This window comes from Notolabrus celidotus, chromosome 23, assembly GCF_009762535.1.
Source record: "Notolabrus celidotus isolate fNotCel1 chromosome 23, fNotCel1.pri, whole genome shotgun sequence".
Lineage (NCBI taxonomy): Eukaryota > Metazoa > Chordata > Actinopteri > Labriformes > Labridae > Notolabrus > Notolabrus celidotus.
The window spans coordinates 17,331,795-17,353,721 of NC_048294.1; the positions used below are offsets into that span (position 1 = coordinate 17,331,795).

General features: G+C 40.2%; 1 protein-coding gene across 1 annotated transcript in view; it reads right to left on the bottom strand.

Annotated features, from left to right (window-relative positions):
- Positions 1–21,927, bottom strand: part of LOC117807144 (pyruvate carboxylase, mitochondrial-like) — a 408,892-nt gene that overhangs the window by 343,444 nt on the left and 43,521 nt on the right. The window contains exon 9 of the mRNA XM_034676222.1: positions 21,212–21,295. Coding sequence (XP_034532113.1) covers positions 21,212–21,295 — 84 coding nt within the window. The remainder of the gene's footprint in view (positions 1–21,211; positions 21,296–21,927) is intronic.

Below are 21,927 nucleotides of genomic sequence, written 5' to 3' on the forward strand. Positions count from 1 at the left end.
GACCGCCCTGGTTTAATAGATTAATACCCTTGATGTGGAGGGTACGACTATCTTACAGTACTTAAAGCTGGGGTTGGTAGTTGTTGGTAGACGGAGTCGTGAGGAAATGCTACATTCAAATTCATGTTAGTTTTCTGTGACTACCAACCCTAGCTTTAAAGCTCCTGTGAGGAACTTTTGGTTTGTGTTGATTTTGGCACCACCATGGACAAACTGATGTTTGCTGATTTGGTTCCATACATGTGTAATGAGCATTACTTGACAAAATATCTCATACTACTTTCTCTTCACAGCTTCACCAATCATATGTCTTTGCCGTCTGACATGTGAGATAAGGCTTAATCAGCAATGTAAAGTTCTGATGTTAACAAATAGTAATTAATGTTCTTGTTGCAGGTCTTGTTTTATTTTGTAGGTCATAAAGAGACATCAATATCAGGTACTTTCATAACCAGCCAAAAACTCCTCACAGGATTTTTAAACAGTGAATTGTTCACGTAAGCTAACACGAAGTAAAAAATAGTGATAAACGTGAAGTGTTACTAAAGAAGTCAGCAATAAATAAATATAAAAAGATTCTGAATTTCTCAATGTTCCACTTTACTCATCGAATCTGTGATTTTAAAATGTATCGTTAACCAGGAAGTGGCTGAATGCTAATGTTAGCTGTGTTCCAATTTTAGCTAACAGGAAATTATATGTTTTTTTACTTTAAAATATGGTCGAACTTCTCTCCGGATTTTCACTATCCATTGCCTTTGTAGCTGCTTACTATTTAGGGATCGAGGAAATGTCCATAACTTATCAGACTGCCAACATTTCTATGTCTTACGACTTTAAACACAGTCGTAAGACAATAAAGATACTTGAGATCTCCCCCCTGAGTATGGCATCACAAAAACATGGCTGCTTTGGGAATATGTTCTATAAGTGTTGAAATGGTCTCTTCTTCCCACTGATGCCTTTATATGACCCATAAAAGCAAAGCAGACCACCAACTGGAAGATGACTCTGTATTGTCAGGTGTTCCACTAAGGCTGACAAGTGAGACAGCATTTACTATTTTAAGATCCTGGTGCTGGCACACTTGAGTCCAACGTTATTACAGTTTTTAATTGCACCTGTGCTTTTTAAATGACATGTCAAACTGAGTGTTGGAGGACAAGATTATAAGAGAGGACTTTAAACCAAACTTTGTATGCTTTTGTGTAAAAAGTAGGGCTGTCAAATGGTTCTCAGAAGTTAATGGAGATTACTGCTTTTTTAATTGCCTGTTTAAAAGTCCATTATTTTGTATTTTAAAACCAAAACCAAACCATTCAAGTCCTTATTAACAATGTCAAGCAATTCTTACATGTGTCATGATTTGGTAATGAAATGACAGCAGTGATTGTACTTAATGATCTTGACTTTTAGATCCGTTATTCAAATAAACTCTGCACTGCTAGAGGTGTGGTGTGAAACCATGACTTAGATGTAGGAGACAGCTTTAAGTGCTTAATCTGTAAAAAACAGTGTTTAATATTACGTTAAGGTCTGGACTGTGGTATATCACTCCAAAATAGTGCTCTGGGGGCTTTTGTGATGCAGTCTGCACCTGTATGCTTAGCTGGTTAGCAGTGTCTCAAAGTACTTTGTTAACATTTTGATTCCCTTCAACACAAAGCGCATATTACCTTTAACTTATCAACTAAGCTGTCTGCGAGTAAGTGAAATGTTCCGTTCAAACGCACATGGGCCTTTTTAAATCCCAATAGCAGTTGGATGCTGGGAGCCTTTTCAGCAGTCCATTGTTCTTTTTATCCACACGTTTGCCACCCTCACTTAAAACGCTTTAACTTGTTCCTACAATTATTTCATTCAAGTGCACCTCTGGGACAATTTTAGCTTTCAGTTTTGTTAGTACCTGGGTATTTAGAACCTGTTTTTTGAATCATTCGTGACTTTGTTTGGCACTGGATGTGTTTTTGTGTCGAGACATTCTGATGTGACTTGCATAAATTACCTGCGTCTGTTTCTTTTATCACCATTTGAAATCACTCTGCTCTGGTGCTTAACAAAACAGAATGAGAACCAGATATTTTCTGAGCCCAAGTAAAAGAAAGGGCTGCTTCATTTTGCAGTTAAGGCATCCTGCTTCTGCACCGACCAAATGATGACCATTCATGTTCATAAGAATGCACTATTCACTGTTGTTTAGTGTTCATGGTACACACTGTCGTACAAACATAGCCAAAAGCTTGCTTTCTGCTCTCATCCAACATTTCTCCTCTGTCCTCCACTTCATCCTTCCACCTTTCCCCTGGCTCTCGTTTCAGAGAGCACAGTTGGCTTGAGTTTCCCCCCAGCTGGCAGAGAGAATCAATACCTCCCTTCTTTTGTCTTTCCTCGCTTCCTTTTTTCTCGGTCCCTGCATCCTCTGACCACCTCCCTCTGTTTCTGTAAGCTGTTTCTCTAAAAGTATTCTCTTTTTATTAACAGCATGTTTGTATTCCTCCCTTTACTTCTTTTCCTCCCTCTATACATTTCCCTCTTTTTTGTGTTCTACAATCTGATACTTTGTCTTCCTCCAATATCCCTCCATCTAGACCTCCCCCCTACACCACCACCACCTCTCCTTCCCTTCCAGACAGTCTCACTTCACTGCCTTTCCTGTCTGAGGGATTCTACCCCCATAAAGCCTAATATGCTCATCTCCAAGTCTCACACAAACACACACACACAGACACACACAGACACACACACACACACACACACACACACACACACACACACACACACAGACACACACTTTATATTCAGCAATAAAAAAAACACTGTCCATTTCAATATCCCACTTATTCCTGGGTTTAAATTTACAAATAAAAGCAGCACAAGCAGCCATGAGGATCCTGCATACACGAGGACACAAGCCACAGCCGCTCAAAATAGCACCCAACCGATCACAAGTGCCAATGTCACCCCGACATCCAAGTCTCCAGCTCTGCTCCATGCATCCTACATTACACACAGCACAGCAGAATCTGTCTGAGCACTCTGCAGACAACGCAGCACACTGCACAGTTTATGAAGATGTTGGTTTACACTCATTTAACTCATCATATGTCACTTGTGTGGTTACAACTTGCATCTTATACTTTTTATTCTGTCTACTCACTGTCTACTGTCCACTCACTTGCCAATCACCTTGAGTGGGCAATGCAGCTTCATTGTATTTATCAGGCCCTGTGAGCCATTCGTTCTGTGAGGCTTTCAGTATTTACGGCAGCTTCCATCACTTCAGTCACAGATTGAACGACTGCAGTGCAGCGACAAAGGAAAGCAAAATAGATTTATTGAAGTGTAGATGACAGACTTGTAACCGGAAACGGTCATCTGATTCATGTAACTTCAGCGTGATTCAAGTCTCAAAGAATCATTTCAATTTGATAGATTTCAAAAGTAATTCACATAAAATCACTTATCAGACTTAACTCTGGCAACTACACTGCTCAAAAAAATAAAGGGAACACTTAAAAATTACAATGTAACTCCAAATCAATCACACTTCAGTAATATCAACCTGTCCAGTTAGGAAGCAACACTTGTTGTGAATCAATTTCACCTGCTGTTGTGCAAATGGAACAGACAACAGGTGGGAATGAGAGGCAATTAGCAAGACAACCCCTATAAAGGAATGGTTCTGCAGGTGGAAGCCACAGACCATTTCCCTGTCCTCATCCTTTCGGCCTGATTTTTGGTCACTTTTGCATTTTACCAGTGCCCTCACCACTAGAGGTAGCATGCAGCGGTGTCTGAAAGCCCCTTAGATTAACATTGAACCTCGAAGATCAGCATTTTCCATTGATGCCCCAAAATTAAGGAATACCCTCCAACAGACTTTTAAGTTGATATCCATTCCCTCTTTTGCAGAATTTAAGACTTTAATCTCAGACCACTGTGCCTCAAACTGTATCTGTTTGAATTCATCTATTGTTTTGTGAATGCTTGTGTGTTTGCTCGTTGTTTCTAATGTGCCTGTGATCTCGACAACATTACAAATGAGGGAAACCTCAATGTCTTTTCGAGAATAAATAAGGGTTTTGAATTGAATTGAAATGTGTTTTCTACAAGTCCAAAAGGTCAAACAGTCGGTCCAAAGTTCAGCAGTCAATAATTCAGAGAGAAACAGCTTGTAATAAATAACATTAATAATGAGGACTCGAGTCAGACTTGAACGCTGAGGACTGACTTTACTACAACACTGCATTCTGATGTATGAAATAACTATTTTTATGTTGATATTTTACCCACCACTAGTTGTAACACTTTAGGGAGTGACATATTTAGGTCATTGGTTATAAAAGAGTCAATAATGATTAAAATAGTGTTTGAGTTTGGGGACAAAGCAAGTTTCATCTTCAGAAATAGTCAGCTTGATTTCAGTCTGAGCTAGTCACCGCACTGTCGGAACAAAACAGCTGACATGGGGAATAGCACATTGCACAGCATGGGTAGGAATACAGGACTGATGTACAAACAGCATCGCTGCAGTGCTGTCTGACATCAAGGTGAAGCACTGAAAAGAAAAAAGCCCAACATAGTCAGTTTAAGTGTACAATATACTTTGAAGTGGTTAAACAACTGGTTTCTCTCGCCCCTGTCCACAGTAGCTCCTGTGTTAACACTCTGAACAACTTCCCCAAACAAGGGCCATGCTGACTGTCATCTACAGCCTATTACATGGATGTCTTACTCATCACCTAGCTGTGTTAAACACTTGATTGTGATTGGTCAAAACCCCTTGGCAACCCCTCGACAACAGTGATTACTTCTGTGTGAAAAGAGCAACAATAGAGTCAAGCAGTTCAAACCTGTGTTATACAATCTATGTGACACACGTCATATCAGATGAATCTGCTGAAAGAGTTTCAGTACATTGAACCATTTAATGTTAGCATCATTATGGTAAACATTTCGTTACCTAACCGTTATAGACAATGTTCCATTTAATTTGAATAATAAGTAATAAGCGTGCTAGAAATATTCCTGCAGAAGGATCAGAATCTGCAGCTATCAAAGTTTTGGTATCGTTACAACACAAACGCGTATAAACAAAGACTAAATCCTACCTTGAGAGACTACTTGTTCTATTTTTTCCAGTCTTGTTGGATCTTTTTTTTTTTTTTTTTTTTAGAACAACAGAAAGTATCTCCACTGGCAGCAATGACCTTCCTTTACTAATAATAACCAGGGGTAAAGAAATAAAGGATTAACACAGCAAATAAATTGAGCAGAATTTAAACCCAAGAGGACAGAGACAAATTTGTAAATTCAGAAACCGAATATATCGAACATGATGGAGACGGATGTTGAACAAAGCCACAGGAGAAAAGGAGAGAAAACCGATGAAGACACTTAAAAAGATGTCAAGATAAATGGAGGAAGATTAAAAAAAACAAGACAGAACATGAAGAAGTAAATTGGAGAAAAGGGACGAGAAGAAGAGAGGCTGGTGTACGCTCTCACAGGGGAAAAGAGGAACACTTTGCGTGTACCCAATTTTAAAATTCTGCTTTTTCTGCTGCAGTGTTTGAATCAGCAGCTCCCCGGGTGAGCAGTGTTTGCAAGTCAGGGAGGGACCAGACACAAAGAGACGCACACATTCAGACCCGGGTGTTTGTGAGTCTGTAAGTAGCAATAATGTTTATAGTACACCGACCACCTCAAGGGACCAAGTGTCAATCTGACTTTATGAGACACCCCCTCGTCCCTGCGTGTGCGTGTGTGCGTGTGCGTGTGTGCGTGTGTGCGTGTGTGTGTGTGTGTGTGTGTGTGTGTGTGTGAGTGAGTGTGTGAGACATGACTCGTCTGAGCGGGAGCGTGTCGTCTCTTCACTCATCGTCACCATGGTGATTGACAGCAGAACTAATTCCACGTTTAACAGCCTCGGTGGATTGACGGACGTGTGTGTGTGTGTGTGTGTGTGTGTGTGTGTGTGTGTGTGTAGACACAAACAGAGCTCAAAGAAGGACACCGAGCAAGAGGCTTGAAACACTGCACAAGTTACACAAGACTGCAGCAAGGACAGATACGCACTGAAAAGCGGCCCCTAATGTCACACACACACACACCCGAACACACACGCACACTCACACAGCAGTGCTATTTTTCATTCCAAGGCAATTTCACATGATTGTCACTGGAACTACAAAACAAACATATACACAAAAACAGAGGAGTGCGTTGAAAGTATGTGTACTTTCTGTGTAAGCATCATCATGGCATTTCAATTCAACTACTGGTTTACTTTTAATAAGGTAACGCACATAAGCTTTAGGGACCAAAGGATAGGAATTCAACTGTCAGCTGTCTCTCTGGGGCTAAATTCAAACACTGAACAAATATATAATAGTTTAAATAAACAATAAATCAGCCAATAAATCATCAAAAACGGAATACAGTTTCCTTAAACCTTTTAACTTATTTTCTACTGGCAGTGTATTTTGGTTGGTGGTGTCCTAAGATGGCTTAAGAGTTCCCTTGTCTCCTAGGTTCCTTCTCAGTCGCTGTGTTGGACGTTCCAGACTCCAGCTGCTATTACTTCTATCCGTCTCATCACTATCATCGCTCTCTTTCTCTTATTCTCCTCTATCCCTCTTTCCAACCCAAACTCGGTCGAGGCAGATGTCTGTGTAACATGAGTCTGGTTCTGCTCAAGGATTCTGCCTGTTAAAAGGAAGTTTGTCCTTTCCGCTGTAACTAGCTAAATACTGCAAGGTGTAATGCTGAGTCCCGTCAGTAAGAGGGGTCTGCATTGACACTGTCTTGATTTAGGGTCTTAGAGTACGGTCTAGACCTGCTATGTTTGTTAAAGCATCTTGAGATAATGTTTGTTGGGATTTGACGCTATACAAATAAAGATTAATTGATTTCAGAAGTCTGCAAAACAAGGTCAATCGATTCATAAATCCAAAATCAAAGTCTTGGAATACCAAATACCTCTTTCTTGAAGCTGTCAAATTCAGTTTTATTCCATGATTTATTCAAAAGCATATCAAAATAAAAGCCCTGTTGACATTTGTCTTTTTTTCATGGGAAGAAAACTGATGATTGATTTGAAGATGATATTTTGGCTCGACTAAAACTTGGATGATTTTCCGACTTAACATTTTTCTTGTTATCATGTCGCTAGGCACTTTGTTTTAACATAATTACACAAACAGTCTTGCTGTCATAAAGTTCTACCCTCAGAGTCTCACAGTTTAATATTGTTTGCTTTAGTGCCACATACAGGTGTTTCTCAAAAATGTAGAATAATGTGAAAAGTTCCTTTTTGCTTGATAATTTAATTTAAAAAACTAAACTTCTATGTGTTGGTATTCAGTTTGGCATGGTGGGCATCAGCCTTTAGCACTGCTGATGTGTTTTTGAAGCCCTGCGGCTTACAGCTGATCTCTGGTCCTGTGTCCCTCATCCTTCTCTTGACAAATATCCTTCAGAATTTCAATGGGATTCAGGTAAGGCGAGTCAGCAGGCTAATCAAGAAGGTAGTATCATGGTCAGTGACCATTTGGTAGTCATTTTGGTAACAGTTGTAGCCCCTTTCCTGAAGACGTGTGTGGTGGCTCTTGATGCACTGAAACCAGCCTCAGTCCACTCCTTGTGAACCTCTCCAAAGTTCTTAAATCAACTATTCTTGACAATCCCCTCAATTCTCCGGTCATCCCTGATGCTTGTGCACCTTTGCCTCCCACACTTTTCTCTTCCAGTCAACTTTCCAGTGATATGCTTCAAAGAGCACTCTGAACAGCCAGCCTTTTCAGCAATGACCTTCTGTGGCTAACCTTCTTTGTGGAGGAGGTCGGTGACTGTCTTCTAGACAACTGTCGAGTCAGCATTCTTCCTCATGATTGTTGTTGTGTGCACTAAACTACACAAAGAGATTGTGATATTCTCTTTGTTTTAATGCCGATAAATTCAAACTGGAAGTTACATTTTTAAAAATTGAGATATACTTATTTTTATTATTTTTTTTTTTAAGTTATTTTTTTGGGGGGCTTTTTGTCTTTATTTGATTGGACAGCTGAAGAAAGACAGGAAATGTGGGGAGTAGAGAGTGGGGAAAGACATGCAGGAAATGGTCGACCGGCCGGGAATCGAACCGGCGACCCCTGCGACAAGGATTTTTCTTAGCTGTGGGCCTTAAATATCAAAGTTAGAAATAAAACATTTGACACATTTGAGTTTAAATGTAATGAGTCTAGATTAAATTAAATTTTGACTTTCTTAAATAACTGATGAAAAATATTGAACTTTTTCCACAATATTCAAATTTTTTCAGCTGACTCATTCCTAGAAAATTGACAACTAAAAAAAGTATGAAATAGAGTGCAGTATGTTATCTAACAGTATGAAATAAAACTGAGACCAACATACATTTGTATTATTCCAGGCACTCTTCGTACCCATTTAATAATAACTAAGTTTTGTGATTATTATATTTAATAATAATTATATTATTAGTAAACAAAAATCAAGTCATCCTGTAGTTACAGCACTGATAACTGTGTGTGTGTGTGTGTGTGTGTGTGTGTGTGTGTGTGTGTGTGTGTGTGTGTGTGTGTGTGTGTTTGTGTGTTTGTGTGTTTGTGTGTTTGTGTGTTTGTGTGTTTGTGTGTTTGTTTAGTCAGCTCAATGATTCAGTCAGCTTAATAAATTGTAATGCCTTTAATAACATAGGCACATGATACTGAAAGCAGAGAAGCCTGGGATGGGAAGATGCAGCGCTTTCAAAAACCATGCCGATGTTTGGGTTCAAAAGTGGCCCTGTTAACAGCAGACTTCCAGGAAAATGGGTCTGGGGTTGTTGTTAACTTAACCGCCCAGAATCATTATAATGTACAAATTTACATATCAACTATGTCTTTAGTGAAAACTAAACAGAGGCCTCTGTGAGGAACTCTTCCTAAGTTCATTCTGTTGCTGTAACAACGATCACCACAGACAGACAAGCTGAGAGTCACCAGTTAACAGGGTCACTCAATTAACTGAAACACCAGCTTGAAAGTTGCTCTCTGTGGCTGTTTTCTTATTCTTTAGCATCCACTTAGAATTTAAATAGTTAAGAAGTGGTTTATATGGAATTTAATTATTTTCACAGCACCTAAAAACTGAGTGCCCCCTGTCAAAAAAGAAGAAGCGAGACGTTAGTGCTGTTCATTGTGGGAAACAGTATGCAGGGTAGACTGGTCCAATGCATACTGAGAAATTTTCTCGAATCAGCACAACATCCAGGTAGTTTTGGCATACTGTAGATTTTGCTCTCTCACATACTGCACAGGACATACTGGATTTTTTTAAAATCAGTACATACTGCTAGTATTGCAGGTGGTTTCGAAAACAGCCTGTGTGTCTGCAGCATGTGTGGGGAGGGTTTCCTAGACCTGTTATTTTGTAAGCCTATTATTGCTACTCCTTCTGATGACAGATTATGAATTTTACACGATATTTAATATTTTAAATGTTAGGTTGCAACTGTAATTTAATATTTGCTGTCATGTTTTTCTGTATATTGACTGGGAAATTCTTCCCACCAAAATCCTCTAGCAGCTGCAGGCCGTTTGTTGGACTGCATGTTTACAGATGCATACATTTAGCACTGTGCTTTCCACCCTGCACACAGACGTATATACTATTGTTTTGCTAAGTGTTGCAGATGAGTTGCCAACACGTGCTTGTGAGCATCAGCTCTCTGAGGGGTAAGTAGGGGAAAACAAGCAGGCAGGAACAAAATGCTGATCACCAACTACAAATAATTTCTACCTTGTTCTTTGAAGCACTTAACCACAAATGATGCTTCCCTTCGATTCATCTCACACACTATTTTCATGTCTTCGTCTCATATTTCCATCTCTATTTTAGACTTAAAACAAAGTGGTAAATTAGGATTTTCTGCCCTCTTTGAGTCCTCTCGCTTCATGAGAGCACAGCAGAAAAAGTAAGAGAGGGATTTTATGGCCCTGGTTCAATGTTTGGTAATTTCTGCCTGAAAAGTTTACCTCTCAGCCAGAAACACTGAGCAAAAAGAGTGGGTGAGATTGCGTCATATAGAGCTAAATATGCAACAGAGTCAATCGTCTACACTCCTCACCCACACAGGTACTTTAATTGAATCCTTAATTACAGCTGTACAATGAATTTGACAGTAACTCTGCCTCCTGCCGTCTTTAGCTTAAACTCACAATATACTGTGATGATGACAGTGAGGCCTTGCTGACATCAAAGTTAGCTATAAACACACACCTGCTTGTCCTCCCTCAAACACAGTGTAAAATGTTGAGCTAATTAGACTGATAGTTTGTTGCCCACAGACATCCCAAGAAGCTTCTGCACACACTACAGCGCTGAAGTCAGTGGAGGTATGCCTGTTCTGTAGCGGACAGCCACTCCAAGGACTGTTAAGTGCTTCTCTCATTTTGATGTGACATCCAGTGTGAAAATGTTTTGGCCTTCATACTTCTTCAGTGCCCCGTGGCTTTAAGCAGGTTCAAACTGTAGCATTTTCTGACATTTAAAGAACCAAGCCCAAAAAGCTTCATCGTTTTGGATCACAGCCTCACGTTTTCCCCTTTTTGCAAGAACGCCCTCACAGCAGCTATCTCTGCCAAAGCCGGTAATGATATAGAGGGCTGCAAAAGAGAGCAGAAACTTGGTGCCAAACTGCAAAATAAAGGCAGCACCACGATGCACTGGGAAAGTGCGATAAAGTCCACAGTGTGTGAAGAGACAGCAGCACAGCAGAATGTAAAGTTTTTAAATGGCCAGAGGCGGGGAGTTTTAGAACTGAATTCTGGACAGTAAAGAAAGAAAACATTTGTTTTGACAACAAAGAGACCTCAAGAGCCAACCATGTTACAACATTATCACACCAGATTATGGACAGAAATTAATAAGCATGTTCTATGGATCCATTTGTATCTGCTTAAAAGAGATCTGCATTACCTGGCACCATGTTATGGTATTTCTGATGACTACAGCGTTTTAGGTGATCGACCTAACTGACATTTTCATCAGGCAAAGTGAATACTTGGTACTGAATACTGAAAAGTATTGCGTTAAAGGGATAATTCCTATTTTCAATGCTGGTTGTTAGAGGCTCTTCTAATTAGCAAGTGTATTAGCCGTAGGGGATCCCAGTCAGCTCAGCCCCTTGTTGAGAACCTGGCCAGAGGCCTGGCCCAGAAGCTAGGCTATCAGCTGCTGCAGACAGGGTCAACTCTGCAACTTAATTTAGCTCATTTTAAGTCTAACCCTAACAAACAATGACATGCTGTTTACTGTGAATACAAGAGGACACCTTTATGAACTAGAGTTTACAGGGGGGGGGAAGAGACTCAACACACTGAAGGAAAGAGGGGAGAAACTTCTGTGCTAGCTGGACCAGCAGGAGATATCCCAAGTTACCTAGCGGTGCAGGTGTGTAAACTGTGAGCCCGTGCCCACAAACAAAAAGAGCTACTGCTGTCACAAGGTATCTCTCTGAATCAGAAGATACCAGCAGCTTACATATGGCTGCAGTCTGCGTCCCTCACCATCCACAGTTCCCTGCTGTACTGCACATTGCTGTTTTTTTACCCTCTTTCTTCAATTTTTTAGTTGTTAAATCAGAAAACCAGACAGGGTAATTGGTCCCATGGTCTGCACGATATGTTAAACTTATTCAGATACTTCGTGTTAGCTGTTGAAAGGGAAGACTGAGCTGAAATTAACTCTACAAATCACACAGCAGCTGGCAACTTGTGAAACTAGTCTGGTCACAGGCTTCTGTCATCTTTAATTTTCAAGCTGCTGGATTGGAAAATTCCTGTTTCCTCAACTTTATGTTGCTAAAAAGAAAAGATGTGTTGAACATGTGAACACATGGCTTACAGGGTAAACGCAATGACAGCTGCAGTTTGATAACACAGAGCTATTGCTTTAATCAGTCAGTTAAAAACTCCAGGGCATTGTGGGTAGTTGTTGATTTCCCTTATTGACAGTATTCACACATGAGCTCATTGGAATGCCGCCATGTGCTGCAGCTTTTGACCCAATGCCTTTCTGTGCTTAAATAACTCTGGTCATCAAGCAGGCAAGCAAAAAGAAGTGGTGACTAATCTGTTGTCCAACACAGGAAATAGGTCTTCCTTATGAAACATGCAGTCGCCCTGCAGACAGTCAGCAAAAAACATCGTCTCTGAGTCATCTTTAGGAAGTCGATGGAAAAAGATTTGTCAAATATAATCTACAACATCTGAGGCATTTTATATCTGTGCACTTCAACTCCATCATAGGATTGTGCAGCATGTGTTGAGAGGTTAACCACAGCACATTTGAACACAGATGCTGCATGCCTCCTAAGCAGCATGTTAGACTTGTTGATGGTTCAACATAGGGCTTAATGCCAAAAAGCTGGTATTCAAGCTCCTCCTGTCATAAACAGTAATGCTCAAGAAGCAAAACAAAGCCGAGGGGGTCGCTGCTGCCTGTAGCTCTGTCTACTCTAGACCGATGTGTCCGAACCCGCTCAACCTACAGCAGATAACAAAATACTTAATAAAGCTGCTGCACAGCAACACAGAGGCTTTAAAATGCTCACACGCAGCAAATGTATGAATAAATTAGGCTGGATCTCATCTATCTGATCAGAGCTGATCCGAGCTTTTTTAACTTATCAAGGATCGGCATTTGTACTGATCACCTCTGTGAAGCAGTAGAGCTGTGTTCGATACCACTGTAACAGACTGTCTTGTATTTGATGAATGATTTCCCCTTTTACACAGTGTGTCCCTGGAGAGTTACACAGGCTGCCGTAAAGCAGTTATTGCTGTTGTTATCTGAGTGTCTTTACACGTGTGTTCTTGCAATCCAGTTCAAGCCATGGCTGGAGTTCAACATTGATGTCCTGTTCATTATTTTCTTATTAAGTACAGCCTAGGACGCTCAACAGAATATGGAGCGTTCAGTGAAGCTACAAGAAAAGGCTGCTGCGCCAAAGCAACAATCTCTGGACTTTAAAAGGAAGGATAAATATCCTTGAGGGAGAGTAAAGGTGAAAAAAGATGAAAAAGTAGGTGGTTGGATTAATAACTTTGGACAATTAGCCCATCTCCATATCAGAAAATATGAGTTTTTGCTATATTTTTGGATCCATTATGATTAATCCTTTAGTCGACTTGGCGCACACGTTATTACTAGCTGACACGCTGAATGTTTTCCGAACAGCTACTGTGAAAAACTTTCATGTGTTGCTTTTATGGCCTCCTGTAGACTAAGCAGTACATCTTATCAGTTTGCTGCTCACTAACTGGACATGAGTAGGCAGAGTTTTCCGACAAAAGTCCCATAATTCTTTCAACCATCATCCTACATATCCCTCACTGTGAATCTCTGCTGTGAAAAATATGAAACCTTCAAAACGGGTAGTGTGCAATATGGGGTTGTTCAATGTTTTCATATGTATGTCCTTCTCTGTTTACATGATGCTTGTTGATAGCGGTCATTAGTTGTTGTGAGTCAATGACAGTTGTCCTATAGAAACAACAAAGCATATCGCATTGTATCTTATTGTGTTGTATCATGTTGTATCGTATCAAATTGCATCATGCCGTGTCACATTGTGTTGTATCGTAACCTATTGTGTTGTGTCCTGTCAAATTGTGTTGTCATATTATGTACCATTTTGTGTTGTGACGTGTCATGTCATCTCGTATTGAGTTTTATCATTTTGAATCGTAGCGCATTATATCAAATTTTGTTGTTGTATCATGATGTATCATGACGTATATTGATGTATCAAGATGTATTGTGATATATCGTGATGTATCGTGATGTATGGTGACATATTTTGATGCACCATGATGCACCATGATGTATCGTGACATATTTTGATGTACCATGATGTATCGTGATGTATCGTGACATATTTTGATGTACCATGATGTATCGTGATGTATCGTAATGTATCGTGATGTATCGTGACAGATTTTGATGTATCATGATATATCGTGATGTATCGTGATGTATCGTGATGTATCGTGATGTATCGTTATGTATAGGGTTGTATCGTGACATATTTTGATGCACCATGATGTATCGTGATGTATCGTAATGTATCGTGATGTATCGTGACATATTTTGATGTATCATGATATATCGTGATGTATCGTGATGTATCGTGATGTATCGTTATGTATAGGGTTGTATCGTGACATATTTTGATGCACCATGATGTATCGTGATGTATCGTGATGTATCGTGATGTATCATGACATATTTTGATGTTCCATGATGTATCGTGCAGTATCGTGATGTATCATGATGTATCGTGATATATTGTGATGTATCGTGATGTATCAGGATGTATCGTGATGTATCATGATGTATCGTGATGTATCGTGATGTATTGTGATGTATCATGACATATTTTGATGTACCATGATGTATCGGGATGTATTGTGTTGTGTCATGTCGTGTCAGGGAAGCCTTGCCGTGCTGCGTGTAATTTTTTGTGTCATATCGTGACCTAAGCCATGAACGAATGCTATTTCAGCAGCATGCTCCAAATCATCTTATACGACACTGAGCTAGTGGCCGATATATAGGTTAAAATATAGAAATAAATCTTCTTGTTAGTGGTTTGGTTTGTTGTTGTAGGTCATAGAGACATCTGTATTAATCCACTCTGTTTTATAACCTGCTAAAACGCCTTAACAGCAAGAAATGAAATTTCTTTTTTATTCCCTTCTCTGAAATAAAGACAGACAACACAGCAAACACACACGGTGGCCAAACAATCAAAAGACTGCAGAGAGACAAACAAAACATTTCAAATAAGGACACAAAATCAGCTGTTTGAGCAGCAGAAAGCACATGAAAGCATAGCGGGCCATTTGACAGTATCTCTGATTTTCCTCTAAGCTCTGTCTTGGTATTCACTCGGAGCTCAAACCCTTCTTACACAGAGCTGGAGTAACTTCCTGCAGCTGTCAGTGTTGCCAGGCAACTTTGTTCTCTAGGACATTCTATCAGGAAATGCTATGGCCTGCGGTGAGTTCAAAGACAGCGCTGTTTCTGAAAGACTCAGATGGAGGCTGCTGATAATGGAAGATGGGCGATAGGCACAGACGGCAGGATGAAGGGTGATGGGCGCTAGCACTATAGAGCTGCCATTAAAACCAGATAAGAGCCGAGAAATAGCGGGTGTGTGGGGGGTGTATGCCTGATCGTGTGTGTGTGTGTGTTTGTGTGTTTTTCTTTTCATGCAGATTCTCTCTGTATTCCAGGTGTGTTAAACAAGAAAGAGAGGCTGTTTGTTTTGTGGTCTGAAGTACAGGTCCAGCAAAAGCATGAAAAACTGCATCCTCTCTGACAAACACGTGAGACAAAACAGTTTAAATGTCTAGAACAGTATGCGATTAGTTTTAAATGAGGTGTGGATTGAAATGAGAGGGCTCTAATTAGACTTTAGTTTGGACTGGTTGTATACAATGGGCATAAACACCCACCTATGAGATCATTAACGTTAAACTGGAGAGTGAAAAGTACAAACGATAACCTCTGTTTGATATCAGCTCAAATAGGCCGCACAAATGTACCACCTCCATCATTTTGTATTCTGTAAGGGCTACACATCACATTAAATATAAATGTCGCCCTCACCATCACACACACATACACACATTTACAATATCCGACTACGTAGCAAAGTTCAGCCTCAGCATTGCTCGGGGAGCAGGTTTCAATACCCGCAGTGGAAGCTGTGCTCAGCTCTGAAGTGGGAGCCTTCACTTGGGGGACGGCCACAATGTGAAATACAACCACAACACATAGCTGGGAAACACAACCGCAGGAGGGAGGAGAGGAGAGGGTGTCAGGGAAAAGGAGAAGTGGGGAGATGAGGCAATGAAAGTGAGACCCCTGGTGATACTCTGCAAAGGCTGCAGGTTTGATCCTGCAGCTGTGTGCATGTGCACATGCACGTGCGTGCGTGCATGCAATGTTTTGCTTTCATTTTGTTGCTATACTTGTGAGGACTTGCCTGATGACTTCACTGATCTGATTTTGTTCTTTCAACTTTGTTCTTAACATTTTCCTTGTTTTCGAATGCAATAATTCAACATGTGTGATGTTAGGTGTCGGTCTATACATTACACTGTGTGCTCTTGTTGTTCTAATATTAATGTAGGCTGGTAGGCTGGTGTGCAAATACAAGCTAAAAAAGGAGACTCATTTTTGAAATCCTAGATTTACAACTTTTAATTATCTGATCTGTCAAAAAAGCTGCTCTTCATAAAACTATGATACTTTATTTTACTGTTAGACTCTGTTGATGAAAGCTGGATGAAAACATCTCATCTGCCACCATGTGCATCATTCTAAGGTTAGACTCAGGGAGGTCCCTGGACTCAAAGCCAAGAAGTTAATCCAGCATATAAACCCCTATTAAAGCACAACTTGTCATATTTACACCTAATAGGGATTAAACAAACATACAGTATGTGTCAAGTAGTGAGGAAGCTTAGTTTGTGCACATTACAAGAAAGTAAACACTAGAATTTGACTGTAAATAGAGCTTGACTCTGAAATAATTCACTTAATCTTCAATTCAAAGTTTGGAGAAGAGGAGGAAATCTTCCTGCTGCACGCAACAACAGTGAGTGTTCCCACACAGACAGCTCGTTGCAACGGTGCCTGTGTGACTGAGCTGAAATGTGTCCTTGCACTGAGTCAATCCAGGTCCTCTCAAGAATAGTAAACAGGTGTGAGGCTGAGCGTGCGTGCGTGCTGTACTCTCACTGGTACCTGTCACGCACACATTGTGCTTTGAAAAGCGACATCACTCTGACGTTTCAAATGATTGTAAACAGAGGAAGATCATGGCCAAGAGCTCGCCCCTGCTGCTCTACAGGGACGTCACTTTAGGCGGACAAGCCGGCTGATGTTGTAATTTGATTATTACAGATAAAATAAATTCACTTGTGCAGCAAGGTCGCATCATGAGTCTCATTTAAAGTTTCTTTCTCCCTATAGAAAGCCTTTCTCCATCAGGATCATCAAGGTCATTTCTTTTGCAAATCACCAACCTTGTCTCCATCCACCTCTCTCGCTCCTCTCTTTCACTTCCAACCATTCCTCAACTGAGCCATTACCTGGAAAGGCCATTACTTGAAATCTCCTCTGAGAGATGAGGCTTGACTTTTAAGCGATGCTGTCATAGTCGAGCCAGTTTTTTCGGCGACACTGAAGCCAGACGAGTGTGGTGTGAATGTCTTTAAAAGGCTGAACACAAGGCACGTTTTCAGCTTTGCAGGGAGTGTTTATGCATGGTTTCAAAATCAGAGTGCACAATTTAATTTGTGGTAATCACACAAGTATTCTCAGGAAATGCACTCTCCAATTGTTCAAACATTAATTTGCAGAATTGCATTTGCTATCTGCACTGTTGACATCTATTTCCATCCATTTTTAAATTGCATTTTCATTTTCACTGTTTGGCATTGCACTAATGTCCCGCTCGTTCCAATAACAGGTAGATAGGACATTAATATTCCTGGGGAGAATCCAGTTGTTTCAATTATAGACAGAAAAATGAACAGCTTTGGGAATTTGCTCAGACTTCCTGAATTCAACCCAGTGCTGGGGAGTCTTTGCCAGCAGAGCTTTTTACAGTCTGTGAGCCATTTCTCCTCAGGACGGCCAACTTTTTAACAAGTGGTCAAAACTCTGTAGCACTGTGCATTCAATGGGCTCCAACCTGCTTTGACACTTGAGAAATGCTGCTTCAAGAAAAACAGACCCCTTAACATCAGGCCACAGACAATAATACACAATAATATCTCCATATGCTTATTTTTTAGTACACTTGATTGCAAAAAAATTAGTTATGTCCAATCTTTCTTTCCTTCCATCAATTTAAGAGCATTTTCCTGGTGTTCTAAAACCATCTGGTAGACATTTTGGTGCTTTTTTCCTGCTTTTTATTCTACACGATACAGTATTAGAATTTCCCGACATCCGGTACTCTATGAAGGTCAGATGGTTCAACATGGCTCTGATGGAAGTGATAGAAAGCAGCATGATCTGAACTAAGAGGATGAAATATTATCCCCTGCATCTCCACAAGGCGGCAGTATCAGCAACAGAGGCATGTCAGACTGTCAAGACATGCACCTGTCAGTCATTCACACTGCGTGAGCCTCCGCTTCCACTGAGAGAGAAAGAAAAGTTACGCCTCTGCCTCCACATGTCTGCAACATAGAGCCATCTTCTGACAGAATACCTCCAGAACCAGCTGCTGGAGCCTCCTGTGGGACTACTTGGGCAAACGCACTGACTGATCAAAACCTGCATGCAAAAGGTTCTACAGAACAGCTTCATGCAAGGGAGGAAACACTTGAACCTCGTCACAGACCACTCTCCAAGGAGTACAAAGCAACAGGTTAGCATAGAAGCTATGAGCTGTGTGACTGTATTATACAGACACGTAACGTCTGTGTATCAGTAGTGTGTTATTATTAGACACCCAATGGTTCTTAATTAACATGCCTATTGAAGAGGCCTATTAAACATGTGAGTTCTATAACGACAAATGTATGAAGCTAGAACTATTTAGGGGTCTCTTATTTGAGCTTATTGCAGCACCAGGCTACAAGCTAATGTCACTTGCTACTAACGTTGCAAAATTCTGGGAATTTTTATTTTTGATGTTGGAAACTTTCCATGGGAATAAATGTGAATAAACCAGGAAGGTTGTCTCTAAATAGGGAACTTTAAAAAAGTTGGGGAAAATATATTTTAGCATAATCCTGACTAAAACAACCAGATTTCATGCAAGTACAGATCAAGGTTATTATAGTTTTGCATTTTTCATTAGTTTTTATTTTTATTTCGTTTTGACTTTTTGTTTTCAATTTCAGTTTAGTTTTAATTAGTTTTTGAAGCGGGTTTGCTAGTTTAGTTTAGTTTCTATTTTTTGAAAATGCTTAGTTTTAGTTTAGTTTTTATTAGTTTCAGTATTAGTTTTAGTCTTTTTTGCCTGTGTGCCTGGCCGGGGGTTAGCTTCTGTTTCAGGGTAAGGGGCCTGGCCGCTCTCTCTTGCCTTGACAAGGTATGCTAGGTTAGCCGTCTTGTGTGAGCTTTTCAAATGGACTTTAAGATTAGTGGGATTTTCCCCCTTGAGAAACATATTTTCAACATATTTTATCACCTTCCATTGCAAGGCACTTACTCCTATCAGAGACAGTCATATTCAAAGTAATCCCAAATGGGGCTCTGCCGCTTTCTCCTGACTTTCGCTGCCATTAACGCTCTGCAGGCAAAGTGTGGATGAGCCAAATGAAGTGAAACTGGCAGAAAACAAACAAAAAATTCATATCCTAAAAAATAGGGAATACTGGTGGATACTCTGTAGGTTAGTACTCTCCCTGGGGTGTCGGTCAGAACACACTGGACAGGAGACAGGAGGGAGCTTTAACCGTTTAGTGAATATTCTCCTTGTACAGCACAACAGTACAGCAGACCCAATGAGGCCACAGAGGAATAGGTATGAGTGTGGTCGGAAACACATCAAATGAATACACAAACATAAGGGTGATGGTCACAATATGGACACTTAGGCTAGCATTACTGACCCTCTATAGTGTTAAATAATATGGTGACTCACTGATACATCTTTAACAATAAAATAAGCAATGAACAATAATCATTGATACAGAGATAATGATTCAGATGCTACCACTACAAGTATACTAATAATCATATCACTCTAATACCACTGCCACCAATTAACCATTAACACTTATAATGATAAATGAGCAGAACAGGATCATATGGGTGATTCATAATATGAGATGACGCATGCGCTCATGGCGTCTATTTTCTCTCTCGGGAGTTTTAACACACGTGAATGCCTATGGACAGGAAAAGTCAGTTCTCCGTCTCATTATACTTACTTGTTGGGCATTCACACAGGAACGGTTATAAACAGGGCAGGTAGTCGGAGCGAGAGAGTTCGTCTCGATTTAATCCCCCTGCAGTTCTGCCTCGCTGTGAGTGCGCGCGCCCGTCAGCTGCAGGCTCCGTTCGGCGCGCTCCCGCGCAGATGCAGAGAGCAGAGAGCAGAGACGTCCATCCGATCAGTCTCTGACTTTATTACATATCCACTCAAAATACTGAGTTTAAGACGAAAACTAAAGACATGTTCTCTATCATTTTAGTTTATTTTAGTTAGTTTTGTAAACTCACAATACAGTTTCAGTTAGTTTTCGTTTTTTTTGTGAAGCCTCGTTTTTATTTTTATTTCAGTTAACGAAAATGTTTTTTCACCTCTCGTTTTCGTTATTTCGTTAGTTTTCGTTAACTATAATAACCTTGGTACAGATGAATATCTATGCTATTCCTCAATCACATAGCACACTGCTTACAGCAGGGCTATTGAGACCACACACCCCTACATGCACTTTTTATTTGCATGTTGAATGGGACTTTTTTGGAGGGAGAGGGGCTCTTTTCATTCAGGAATTGATTGTTCAATAAAATATTTAACACTTCATGAAGTTCTATTAACAAATAAATCTGTTTTAATTGTATTATTTTGGATGGATGTCAGCTTATAACAAAACAAGTATTTATGCTTTGAAATGATACCTTTCCATTAACTTACTCTCAATTCCCAGTTAATTCCCATAAATTTCCATAATTTCCAATTTGGAATATTTCCAAAACTTCCCATGGAAATTTACTGGAAACTTTCCAGAAATGTTCCACCCCTTTGCAACCCTACTTGCTATGTCCTGTTGCATCATAAGCACGACCAGTAAACGAGGCACAGTTTCATGATAATTTTGGAAACATAAAAGCATCCGTAGTGAACATAATGATCCTGGATAAATACAAAAAATGGGATTGGATTGCTTATCTAGTACAGGATCTTACTCAGACAAAAGCGATGTAGCAGTTTCATGAGGAACGGTCCAGTAATTTAGTGTTAAAATATTGTTAATAAACCATGAAAACCAAATTTGACCAACGCTTGGCAACATCCTCCGTCAGATCTATGAGGTATCAAGTATGGTACTAGTATTGTTTCAGATTCCAGTATCGTGATACTGAACTTTGTATCAGTAAAGAAGTAGAAATTCTGGTATTTAGACAACGCTTATCAGGTACAGCAGACATGACACAAACGCACCTGTTTGGCGAGGGTGACGGCATCAGCGTGAAGTCGGTCTCTCAGGTGAGGGTCCAGCTGGAATGCAGGTGCAATCTCCACGACCTTCAAAACAAAAGGATCTTAATTATAATGCTGCAGTGACCATAACACTGTTAGGCAGTTCCTTTCATACAATGTATTTCACATTATGTAAGGACTCCCTACCCTCTGTGACTGAACACTCAATTTGGATTATGGTCAATGAGTGCAACTTCTTTAAGCTGCATAGATTATTGATTATGTTCCTCTGCTCTGTCTGCTGTTTGGTGCTGGGTGTGTCGTGTACAGACGGCTGTGCAGAGCTTATTTTTGTGAAAAACATGTTGAGAGCAGTGTGAGCGAGCCATAACAGTTAAGTTGCAGGCAATAAAACTCAAACAATAAGCTAAAAGATGTGGAAATGCTTGATAGAACTGCAGGGAAATGCAGAATGGGTGTAGTGCAAGTGTAATGATTCAAATCAATGCAAACACTTGATAACTTTCCCATTTCACATCAAATTCTTAAATCTCAGATCAGTTCTTTCTAACATTTGGTATCTCCCATCATTTGTTTTCATTCCTCCTTCAGTGGCCACCCCTTTGATACACTAAGTGTCACTTAAGCTCCAGCAAAACAGATGGAGAATTATTTGTAGTCACATTCAGCCTTTGATTTGGTCTTGCAACAGCTGCTGTGTGGCTGGGGTTCATCAT